The 12721-nt window shown below is 39.8% G+C and overlaps 2 protein-coding genes across 4 annotated transcripts in view; one reads left to right on the top strand and one right to left on the bottom strand.

Moving 5' to 3' along the window:
* The window catches only part of RHOBTB3 (Rho related BTB domain containing 3), a 35391-nt gene extending 34476 nt beyond the window's left edge, over positions 1–915 (bottom strand). The window contains exon 1 of one of the 3 annotated variants that reach the window (XM_083576889.1): positions 505–915. The gene's annotated coding sequence lies outside the window, so the exon portion shown is untranslated. Of the gene's footprint in view, positions 1–66; positions 238–504 lie in introns of those variants that run through there. The other 2 variants (XM_083576887.1, XM_083576886.1) reach the window with 2 other exon arrangements.
* Positions 278–10554, top strand: LOC310744896 (carnitine O-palmitoyltransferase 2, mitochondrial-like). Its single transcript, XM_083576841.1, has 5 exons — positions 278–531; positions 2273–2353; positions 4330–4436; positions 6117–7415; positions 9980–10554. Exons 1-5 carry the CDS (start codon positions 353–355, stop codon positions 10306–10308), a joined length of 1995 nt encoding a protein of 664 aa, XP_083432967.1. The 5' UTR covers positions 278–352; the 3' UTR covers positions 10309–10554.
* The last annotated feature ends 2167 nt before the right edge of the window (positions 10555–12721 follow it).

Genomic DNA, 12721 nt, shown 5'->3' with positions numbered 1-12721 from the left:
TATAGCTTGTTTAGCTTATACGTAAATCCGGCACTGCAAGGTAAAACGGGTGACCTAGAAACATACACCGACCGAGGTGGAATAAAATATGAGGCGGGGGAGAAGCTCTACCCCCCCAACCCCAAAAAGAAAAGAGCACCAGACGAGGGGGCCATGAGGGAGACTCAAAGAACAAGGCCGCCTCAGCGCTCGCCCGCGCCTCCTCTGCAGAAGAGCAACGGCCTCTCGCGCTCCCTCGCGTTGCCCTGGTTACCGCCCGAGCGCGGCCGTTTGCCGCCATTCTAAGAAGCGCGTGCCGGCGAGGATCGGTTGGCGCCTGCTCTGCTCCCCCCCCACCCCTTCTCAACGTAACATGCACCGAGCGAGGCCACGGTGGGGCGCCGCGGCCCTGTGGAGCAGCGCGGCCAGGAGCCGCCGCTACTGGAGGACCGTGGGGCAGCTGGAAGGCATCGTGTCGGAGCAGGACACGGACCATCACTTCGTGCACCGGAGCACCATTCCTACCATGCACTTCCAGCCCAGCTTGCCCAGGTTCCCCCGCGTCGCCGTTGCTCCAGACTTGCAGGGTGGGGGGTGAGGAAGAAAGAGGAGCTGAGGAGGAAGCGGGAAGGCGAGCAGGTCCCTCATGCCTCCTTCTTCTTCCTCCTCCTGCTCTTCCCAAAAAGCCACTCGTTCCCACAGGGGTTATATATGCACAGTAGTTTGCACTTAAGAGCAAACGCAACAAGACACCTCAAGTGAAAGCCGGCCCGCTTGTTGGGCAGAGTGCTTGGGGCTGATCCTACTTGAGTGAGCTCCTCCTTCCACACTTAAGTGCAAAATATAAGTAAGATTTATTTGACCACGTTGTACGTTTGCATTGTGAGTCGTCTCAGGACCATTTTTAAAAGCTGTCGCCTTAAATACTAATGCAGTTACCATCTGCAGAAACTTAGGCTGTGCAGTATATTGGGTTGCGATCCTATGGCCACTTACTTTAGGGCAAGTTGGTTGAGCTTTGTGGAAGTACATTTTCTGGTAAACAGATAGGATTGCGCTCTTAGGTGTCAAGGCACCACAAGACTCTTTTTGTGCATGCCAGCTTAGCACTAGGATCCATTGTGGATACACCATGCAGAGATGCAACACTGATAAGGGACGTTAGCAAAGCCCAGAGCTTTCCAAGCTTTTCATGTTGGTGACACACTTTTTAGATGTGCATCATTTTTTGACACTGTAATTCAGTTTCACTAGCAAACCAGAGGTTAAACTAGCCTGTTTCCAGCTTCTGGAGGACTGCAGGGAGCATTTGCACAACACACTTACAAACTGCAGCCCAGCTCATGCATGTCCTGGGCAGAAGGAGGACCTGAGAAAGATTCCTTCATTGATTGATTTATAAATAATATTTATTGACATTGTGTGCACATCTGTCCACCTAACATTTGTTCTATTAAAACTAATCTCATATCAGTTTTCCTGGTAAACCTAAACATTAATTAAGACTAATTATGCCTTAATATGTCTAGTTTAACTGGAATAGTTGCACCCTTTTCAATGGCTGCTCACAATCCATAAATGGATGTAGTGCACATGTGGAAAGTGTGCAGCATTTAATAACTGTTTAACCATCCTGATTATACTGCAGGATTGTAGGAAGCATTAAGCTGCTTGAAATAAGATGCTTTTTGTAGGAGACAAGTGTTTCAGCGCTTCTGATCCTCACAGGACAAAATTCTGTTGTGTATCTGCATGCATGTTTCTGTGAGCATGGGGATAGCTCATACTGGTCCTCACCTGCTGACATTGCAGATATAAATCAGTATGAGTGAGGCACTGCTGGTTTGCTACTGTAGGGGGTCCCTGATATGTGATTTATTTCGCTTCCTCTGATTTTCATTGTGCATTATATCCTTTAAATCTTAGAAGGCATAAAGATTCAGTGCGAATGTATCATTGTGGAAATAGAACTAGTAGTCTTTCCACTCTTACTGTTTTTAACATTTGTAGATAAGAGGCTTTGGTGTCTTCATTATTTAAGTTGTCTTTAATTTTTTAAAATAATACTTGTGGCAAGTAAGAATCACCTCTGGGTGATCAGGCAACAAAGGCTTTGCAAATTAAAAGAGTATTTATTCTCCCCCATTCCAGGTAATCTATAAATTATGTGTCTATGTGCCATAAATTATTAATTTAAATATGAATGAACAGGTGGGCTGGTATATTGAAGGGGAGGTAGTAATCTCTGAGGATTTATGTGCCAGATCTATAATTTGTCAATATCCATTTGTAGATTGCCTATTCCAAAACTGGAGGATACTATTAATAGATATTTAGCTGCCCAGAAGCCACTATTGAATGAAGAAGAGTACAGGTACAAGAAATGACACTTGCAATTATTTCAATATGTCAAATGTAAACACAAAAATTAACATTTGCTCTCCAGCTCTATCACCAGCAGCTGCTTAAACAACTACTCTCTTGTATGGCTCTGTATGTGTTTTCTATTGGTGCTCCTTGCCAATAGGAAGAGCTGTAGCACAGTACATGCTTGGCATACTGATTGTCCCAGGTTCAATCTTCAGCATCTTGTCTGAAACCCTGCAGAGATGCTATTAGTTAGTGTAGAAATAAGACAGAGGCTGTGTACACACTAACCCATTTGTAGCACAAAAATGTAACTTTTCTCGATCAAGAATTGTTAATGCCTGTCCTCAACATGCTGCTTTCAGTCTTGATGCGCTGGTTATCTCCCACTTGGACTACTTTGATGCGCTCTACGTGGGGCTACATTTGAAGGTGACTCGGAACTACAGTTAATCCAGAATGCGGCAGCTAGATTGGTGACTGGGAGCAGCTGCTGAAACCACATAACACCTGTCCTGAAAAGCTACATTGGCTCCCAGTACATTTCCGAGCACAATTCAAAGTGCTGGTGCTGACATTTAAAGCCCTAAACGGCCTCAGCCCTGTATACCTGAAGGAACGTCACCACCCAATTGTTCAGCCCAAGGCCCTTCTGGCGGTCCTCACACTGCGAGAAGTGAGATTACAGGGAACCACGCAGAGGGCCTTTTTTCAAATGGACACATTGTGGGGTAATGCAGAATCAATCTGCAATGAGCTTTCCTTTTTGAAAATGGAACCAATTTCTCAAGAAGCACTTTTTGGGGGCGCCCAAAAAATAAAAAAGATCTAGATTGTGTGTGGACTATGTAGAAAAAAACAACTACACAGTCTTCAGTGGCTCTTGTGTATACACAGCCTGAGCCAGCTGGACATATTCTCTGACTCAATGTAAAATAGCTTCTTATATTTACTGGTAACTCCTTCCCAGAAAAATGTATGGTGCCACTTCCCGCTCCTCAGAAACCACAATTTCTGTGAAACCTTTGACTTAAAAACATAGTTTGCATCCCTAGTTGAATGAAAACAATCTAAGATGCAATCCTTTGCACACTTACTTGGGACGTGTATGTTTTTGGTGCTGTTTCCCTGATAATTGGGGTCCAGCCCTTGTTTTTAGTTGGCAGTGCACTTCCTCTCCCCCTTCCCCCAAATTTTTTGCTGTGTGCAGATTATGCAAGGGAGTGGTATGCTCCACCACTCACTTCCTGCTCAGCTTTGGAGAATCAGAAGCGGCACAATCTACTAGGGATGGACTTCTGCTTCTTCTGCCTTCTTTTGCTGAAGGAACCAGGGAAAGGGGTTCTGGTGTGACTTCATACTGGGTCTGAGAGGTGGCAGAAACAGCCCAAGTCCTTTTGCTGCTTCTGCTTCTCTAAAACCTAGCTGCTAAGGCCCCTGATAAGAGAGACCAGTCCCACCTCAGGTTCTTTCCACATGCACAGTGGAAGACTCTTCTGAGTTCTCTGGAATTTGTAGACACCATAGTGGACCTGGAATTTGTGTTGATAATCCAGGTAAATGATTCATGCAGCAAGTTCAGGAAGACCTGTCATAGCAAACTGTCTTTATGGACTCCTAAATAGAATTCATATAAACATTTACTTCCTCAAAAACTCCAAGCCTGGAATTACAACAATTTCTATTTACAATATTTGTTAGCCTTGACTTTGATTAAGGAGCACACCTGACTTGACTCTTTTCAGAGTCATATTTACTTCATCCATTAATTTCATATAATGTTTATTTAATGTGTGATTCGTTGAAACACTGCTCCTGCACAACCTACATTAATGTCCAGGTGTGTAAGGGTGGCACTATATATTGCATATACACTGTATGTGTTACATAAAAGGGAATTATATTAACTAAATATTATAATTTATTATAATAAATACTATTAAAATCCAGTGCTAAGATGAGTAACACTTTTTCAATTTCTAGAAATACTGAAAAAATTGCTAGAAAGTTTGAAGCTGGAGAAGGGAGGTTAATACACCGTGATCTTCTGGAACATGATAGACTTAATAAGCATACAAGTTATATAGCAGGTTGGTTTTTAAGATTCTTGCAATTAAAAAAATGCCCATGAACTTTCTTATTATTATTGATGTTTATTCCAGAGACAGTTTAGGAATTGTTTTTCAACAACCATGCTCTCTCATTATGTGAGGATTGTTTTCCCCCACCAGATTATATGTTTGTGATAAAGTAGTCATGTAAGAATTCCACTTCATGTGGAGACTGCAGTTGAATGCTCTATCCCAAAACTTAAAAAGTTGATTACACAATGGCTAGTTCACTCATGATATCTAGGTGAATAACAGAATTGTCACATGATCACTTTCCATTTTCAAATTGCAGACAAAACACAATTCAAACAGAAAAACAAAGCACTCAAAATGGTCAGCTGAATGAACTCTGTACCTCTGCTGAAACTTTCTGTCTGGTAGACTACACGTTATCCTGTATCTTTTGGTCCTCAGAAGCATATATAGTCTTGACTTCTATTACTCCCCACAAAAAAAATTAATTGTTATCTTAAGTGTTTTTCAAAGTTCTTAAATCACTGGTTTTGTTTCAAGTTTTGGAACAGTCAAGTCTCTGTGTTGCATATTCTCCAGATAATATCCTTATTTAGTATTCATTAGCTTAATGAATTCCTGCCAACCTAGCAGTTTGAAAGCACACAGTGCAAGTAGATAAATAGGTACTGCTTCGGCTGGAAGGTAAACATCTTTTCTGTGCACTGCTCTGGTTTCGCCAGAAATGGCTTAGTCATGCTGGCCACATGACCTGGAAAAAACTGTCTGTGGAAGCAGACAAACGCTGGCTCCCTCGGCCTTTAAAGCGAGATGAGTGCTGCAACCCCAGAGTCGCTCATGACTGGACTTAATTGTCAGGGGTCCCTTTACCCTTTACCTTTAGCTTAATGAATACACATATTCTGTTAGTATTAGGTGAATAAATATTGACCAATATAAGAAGAGCTTATTGGATCAGACCAAAAGCCGGTATAGTTGAGCACTCTGTTGCTGTTGACTAAGTAAATATCTATGGGAATCCCATAAGCAGGACATAAGCACAATAGCACTCTCCCACTTAAGATTCCCAGCAACTAGCATTTAGAGGCATACTTCTGATATTGGAGGGAATATATAGCCATCATTGATAGGTTTATCCTCCATAAATTCATCTAATCCCCCTGTAGAGCTGATTAAGTTGTCAGCCATCACTACATTACATGGTAACAAAATTCCATAGTTTACCAATACCCTGCATGAAATACATTATTTTTATTTCTCTGTCCTGAATCTCCCTGAAATTCAGCTTCAACTGATTACTCTGGGGTATTGAATTTTTCAACACCACACATACTTTTGTACATGTCTATCATGTTCCCTTATGCCTGCTTTTTTTCTAAGCTAAAAAAAACAAACAAAAATCTTCATCCTAGGGAAGTTGCTCCAGCCCCTTGATCGTTTTGTGAACTGCACATCTTCCAGCTCTACAATATCTTTTTTGAGGGTGTGTGTGTGACCAAAACTGTTCTTATTTGGGTAAGACTTCAACTTTCTTAAGGTAGACTTTTTTCTTTAATGGCACATGTGACAGTGATTGTTATCCACACTGGTGACCTCTTGGATTTGATTGTGCAACTATCTTTGATATATCAAAGAGACAAATGTGCATTTTATTAACTGGATATTTTTTTATTTTATTTTTTGTAGGGCCCTGGTATGATATGTATCTTTCTGCAAGAGATCCAATTGTTTTAAACTACAACCCTTTCATTACTTTAAATCCTGACCCAAAACCGGAATACAACAGGCAAATAGTGAGAGCAACAAATCTGGTTGTATCATCGTTAAAATTTCTTAACAGCCTGAAGAATAACTATTTGCGGCCAGATATATATTATGTCAATCGCAAATGGGGTCAGAGTAAAGTATTCAAACATTTTATCCGTATTCTTCCACCTAGTATATCCTGGTATGGAGCGTATTTGGTGAATGCATATCCTTTAGACATGTCACAATATAAGTCACTCTTCAACAGCACCAGAATTCCTAATTTAAGCAAAGATGCATTGTTCACAAGTGAATTTGCAAGACATCTGTTGGTGATGAGAAATGGACATCTCTATGTTTTTGAAGTATTGGATGCTTTTGGTAACATTCTACACCCATCTGAAATCCTGGCTCATTTAACACAAATAATACACGATGCTGATCGGTTGCCTAAGTTTGAACTTTGCTACCTGACAACTGAAGACAGAAATACCTGGGCAACACTAAGACAGGAACTTGTTCAAAAAGGTAACGAAGAAAACCTCAAGAAAATTGACAGTGCCGTATTTTGTCTTTGCTTAGATAGAGCTTCCCCCCAAAATGAACTTGAACTCACTCATTGTTTTCTTCATGGATATGGTTTCAATCGCTGGTTTGACAAATCTTTTAGTCTGATTGTCACTAGTGATGGTACTGCCGGAATAAATTTTGAACACTCTTGGGGAGATGGAATTGCAATTCTGCGTTTTATTAATGAAGTCTATAGAGACAGCACAGAGCACCCGGCTCTTGTACCACAAGCCAGTCCAGCTCTATTTGTTACATCATGTGACAAGCTTGAATTTAATATGGATCACACAATAACATCTGCTATAAGCGCTGCACGTCAGAAATTTGATCAAAAAAGGGGAATGTTCTGTGTTAGAACGCTTAAGTATAAAAAGTTTGGAAAACAATATTTAATAAATCAAAATTTGAGCCCTGATGCTGTGTTTCAGCTTGCATGCCAGATGGCTGTCTATCACCAGTATGGAAAACTTCTTCCTTCTTACGAAGCATGTAGTACTGCAGCTTTTAAGCATGGTCGCACTGAAACAATTCGACCAACATCTGTGTACACAAAAAAATGTACAGTTGCATTTATTGATCAACGAGGGAAGCATAGCACTGAAGATATGAGAAACATGATTGACGAATGTTCGAAGTATCATAGACGCTTGCAGCTGGAGGCTACATTAGGTTAGGCCTTTTCAACATTTTCTCATACATATTGGATTTCTGTTGTTTGACTTGTCTTACAGAAAGGGTAATGTTTCCTAGGAGTTTTCACATGGAGATAATTCATTCTGGCTTTTCTTCATTTAACTAAAGACCTTGCTGAGAGATAGATAGTGCAGTGATATTTTTCATACTTTATTTCATTTATATATCCCCCTTCCTCTGAGGAGCTCAAGGCATTATACGTCATTCTCCCATGCCCATTTTATCCTCACAACAACCCTGTGAGGTAAGTTAGGCTGACAGATTGACAGCACAATCCTATACATGTCTGCTCAAGATTAAGTTAATTGAATTCAATGGGACTTACTTATTACTAGGTAACAGTGCAAAAGATTGCAGCAGCCTTTGTGACTAGCCTGAGATTTATGGCTGAATGGGGCTTTGAACTCCAGTGGCCTTAGCCCTGATCTGATCACTACACCATACTGGTTCTTATGAGGAGAAAAATGCCCTTTCTCTAGTATATTTATAATGTTAACCTCTCACCACATGCCTTTTAAAATAAAAGCTCTCTAAATGAAGAGTACAAAACATGTTGAAATGAAGATATGTGACTTTTAAAAAAGTCTCTTCTTTGAAGGATTCTCTGTAATTCAAAATTGGCTAGATTTGCAATTATGAAGAGCTATTTGCATTTTGGTTATTATAGGTCCAGTTCTGTACCCCTAGAGGAGCTATTTGTATTAAACCCACCAGCAACATCTATTCTTTACAGCGTCTGCATTCTAAAATCTTGTATCTTTTGTTATTCTAGCAGAACTTGGTAGGTAGCATCACCCCAGTGATACAGCATTAGGGCTTTTCTTTCTTTTGGTCTGATAAAAAATTCTGAATCATTCAAAAGCCAGCTTTATTCATTTATTTTATTTATTTATTTATTAAATTTGTATACCGCCCTTCATCCGTAGTTCTCAGGGCAGTTCACAACAAAAATACAAGCTGAAAACATCTTAAAAACAAGAACAACAAAAACAAAAACATTTCAACATTTAAAACACTAACTGACATAACAGTAATAGCACCTCACTTGATAGCAGCTTACTTAGGTCCTTTGGAACTTCGTGAAACTAGGAGAGTCTATTCACAACTGTCCTGTCCCTAAATTAAGGTCATTGAGGGATGCCAGTTACGTTTTACCACACTTCAATGACATCTGCTGTGTGGTAGCCTAAGAGAGGGCCTCCTCTGTGGTGGAGCCCCGGGTGTGGAATGCCCTCCCTTTCAGGATATGGCTAGCACCAACATTTGAGTTTTTGTCACCAGCTAAAAACAGTATTGCTTAGATATTTGCTAAACAATTCTCTTAGTTATGTAGGTTATCTGAATTTGTTTTAATTACTATTGTACTTGGTGTGGTTCGTTTTTATCTGCCCTGTAATTTGAAGTCTGTTTATTTGTTTCAGTGTACTCTCCTGAGATTGCTAGACGATCAAACACAGCCTTAAATAAAATAAATACTCTATGAAACAGGAATGTTCTAAAATTCGGCATATTTCCTAACAGTCATAGACATTCAGATGCCATGCTAAATAGTGTTTTAGGATGGCATTTATGAGCCTACCTTCCTTCCAGGTTTACATGCTTTCCCCTCTTATTTCCTCCTGTAGCCTGGAGGCGCTTAGAAGCTTAAATTTGCCTTTTTTCATCTAAACCACAGACCATAGTTCACCATTAAATATACCAACTTGAATCCATAGATTATGAAGCTGGTTTGTTGAGACCAATTAGTGCTAAACCACACAATGAAAAGTTGTATCTAAGAGAAAAAAATAAACGCTTTCAGATTCTTGGGCTCAGTTGTGTGGGAGAATCACAGAACTGTAGAGTTGGAAGGGACCAACCCCCTGTAATAAGGACTATGCAGCTGTCCCATACGGGGACCATACCTGCAACCTTGGCTTTATCAGCACCATGCTCTAACCAACAGAGAAGAGATATAGCACAGAAGATCAGGAGGAAGGTAGGCACATGCATGTCATGCTACACCAAATGTGGCCATACACCCCCTAGTAAGATGGCGTATGGTTATGCTTAGTGGGGAGACATTTCAGTGTATCTTTGGGGATACTCATGGGTGTCTAGCTGTCTGGCATCATTAGACAAAGTTGCAGGTCATTCCAGGATAACAGGAAAATATGATAAAAATCAGGAATGGCATCAATGATAGAAGAAACCGCTTGAAGCTGTTTAAAAGCTATCACTTAATGGAGGTGTTTTCACAAAATCATGTGTAAATAGTGTTTTCTATTTCATATAACTAGAATGGAAAATTATATTTACTAAGTATATAATCAAAATACTCTAGCTCATTTTCTGTACAGTAGGTTGTATCCAAGGGTAGTCATAATCAGGGCAGACCGCTTGAAATCAGTGAACATAGCTAGCTTTCCTTTTCACCTGAGCTTTTGGTCATTCATGTGTGGGTTTCAAGTATTTGTGGCCTCTTTTAGTAGGCAGGATCTGTAAGCCCTGTTGTTGTTTTAATACTTACACTATGCATTTGCCCTTTTCTTTAAATCCAGGCCAAGGATTTGATCGCCATTTATTTGCCTTGAAGTACCTCGTCCAGCGCAGAGGTGGACGTATGCCTGATATTTATAATGACCCAGCCTACAAAAACATAAACCATATTATAATTTCAACTAGTACATTAGGCAGTGAAGCAATTAATCATGGTGGGTTTGGACCAGTCGTGCCAGATGGTTTCGGAGTTGGATATAACATGTTTGATGATTGGGTAGGAAGTATTATAACTAGCTATTTAGAAAAAGACTCAGAAGAACTTATAAAATACCTCGAATATACATTGAATGATATATATGATGTCTTAGAAGGAAGAAGTCTTAAATAGTATCAAATTTTCTATTATATGGAGCTAGCAAAATAATGATGCAAAATTAAATATTTATATATTGTGCAGAGGACTATGAAATGCAACAGTTAGAAAATAAACATTGTAGAAAACAAAAATTTCAGACAATGGTTAAAGTAGTTCTATGTCAATGTCAGTATACTAATATTGTAATTTCTTGTTCTTATTGTATATTATTGTTACTACTATTAATGATTTTATAGTAAACATTTTTTATGCAATATTTTTTCCATTGATTGTATTCACTGCTGCTCATCTAGGGAAATCATATTGTGCTAAAGAGTATATCAGTTTTGAGACTAATCCCAAACAGTGCAAAACCAAGCAATATATATGCCGGTGTTTATATGTGTCACCCAGTCAGCCCACTCTCAAAATGCTTCCTTCCCTCCCATTCTCAAGTGTAAGAAAATATGTATATACATTTTAGCATGCAGAGTCAGCACTGCATCATATTATAATTTCAAGGAACTTTCCCTTTCTTATATCCACATCAACATGGGAGCAAGGAGCAGATCTGAGTAGCTCTGCCCCTGATGTCCCCTGCTCCTTCACCCGGACTCTTAAGTCAGCATGACTATCTGAATGGAGGGGAAATGCGCGTCTTCTGGGGAGGAGTGATGGCAGACTAGTTGTTGATTGCTGACACTCACATCGGCAGAGATAATTATGTGGTGATTAAAGGTAATCAAGATATAAGTCTTGGTTACCAAACTCTCTGAATGGAGGGGAACTTCACAAGTATGTGCAGGTTGTGTGTGTGCAGTTTGTTATACCACATCAGTTAGAAAAGTATATAAAAATCCTCCTGCATTTTTCTTTCAATAAACCTAATCCTATTATAACAGTCCTAGTAATTTGCATGAATTCCCTTTAAAAAGAACTGGGACGGGAGTTTAGGGATGATTCCTGGAGAAGCATGGGGTGTGAGGAGGGGCTCCAACAGAAAACTACTTGTTGTAGCTGTTGATTAATCAAATCACACTGTTAAGTCTTGTCTCAACTTATTACTCGTAGAGGATACCATTTATACTTAATATTTCTTCAATAAAAGCCATGTTACTGACTTACAAAGAAGAAAGATAGCCAGTGCAAAAACAGAGTAAAACAACACTTAAATAAAAGCAATGTGGTGTCTGCGAGGCTCATTTTATAAAAAATAGCTTTTAGTGAAATAACAGTCACCCAGTACACGTGATAAAGCTTACAAATCCTAAAAGCTACTGAATAGTTTGCAGAGACAGAAAAGGAACACACACGAAAAGCAATTGATTAATCTGTGTACAGAGAAAACTAGCCAGTTTAAAGTGCACAGGTCACAAGTTAGAACCGTTAAGAAAGTAAACAATTAACAACATAACTTGCTGAGCAGTCAAAATAAACAGACCAAAACACAATGGGATATTTTCCTCCTTTGCATCAATGGAGATTTCTGCCACATGGAAAGCAATTGAAAAGAATATCCAGATTTCTGACAGATGAAATATGCATGTTTAGTTCTTTTAAGTAATCCCACTGACATGCAGGCCGAGACCTAACCTAGATGTATATTTTGGATACCGGTGAAGTGTGAATCCTGAATTTCATCTAGTAAGAAATAGAAAAGGGGTAGTAATCAATTGTTGGGGATAATTGGGCTTTGACAGAGACAGGAGCCACTGCAGATATTCAGTATTGGACCCTCAGAGAAAGTAATTTATATATGTAATTTGGGATTCAGTCTGGTACTACTTTCCACCCCTGACCCCGCCTCATATCAGGCTTTGAAATTAGTGTGAGAACATTTTAAGCAGTGATTTCTCTTGCAACATTGATGGCATTTGTTTCTGGCAGTTAACACGCAGCAGCTTCTGCATTCTGGACCAACTTAAGTTTCCAAACTATCTTAATGGGCAGCCCATGTATTGTAGTGCATCAAGAGGTGATGAGGGCATGCATAACTGTGGCAAGACCTTGGCTCTGTGGGACAGATTACCTGCATAATTCAGGAGTACCCACTGTTGCTCAGACACAGACCACTTAGTCCAAAATTGGAGTTATGAGTATCATGTGAGGACCTTTAAAAGTAGCATCCTCACTACTGCCTCTTTCGTACTAGCGGGAACAGTTTCTCCCAGAGAAGTATTGGTTAGATACAACAAGGATGGGAAATCTCAGGTCCAACGGCTGAATGTGGGTCCCTTGGTCTCTACCCAGCAGTCAGAACTCTCCCCAGCCACACACCCTCTCCCTAGACTGTAGTAGGATTTATAAATGTTTTCTCTACATTGCTGGAAAGGTAATTTAGCAAACAGATTTTATCCGATACAATTTAGAAGTGCCAAAGGGAACCTAGAGTATGGCATGAAAATATTACGCACTACAGCTACACATACTGTAATATTAGAAGCGT

Source organism: Podarcis filfolensis (assembly GCF_964270895.1).
Source record: "Podarcis filfolensis genome assembly, chromosome: 11".
Taxonomy (NCBI): domain Eukaryota; kingdom Metazoa; phylum Chordata; class Lepidosauria; order Squamata; family Lacertidae; genus Podarcis; species Podarcis filfolensis.
The sequence above is the reverse complement of the archived record's forward strand: the minus strand, read 5'-3'. Positions and strand labels throughout refer to the sequence as shown.

Coding starts and splice junctions, on each gene's coding strand:
- LOC310744896 (XM_083576841.1), top strand. CDS start 353: ATGCACCGAGCGAGGCCACGGTGGGGCGCCGCGGCCCTGTGGAGCAGC. Junction 532..2,272: donor TTCCAGCCCAGCTTGCCCAG/GTTCCCCCGCGT, acceptor ATCCATTTGTAG/ATTGCCTATTCCAAAACTGG. Junction 7,416..9,979: donor GCAGCTGGAGGCTACATTAG/GTTAGGCCTTTT, acceptor CTTTAAATCCAG/GCCAAGGATTTGATCGCCAT.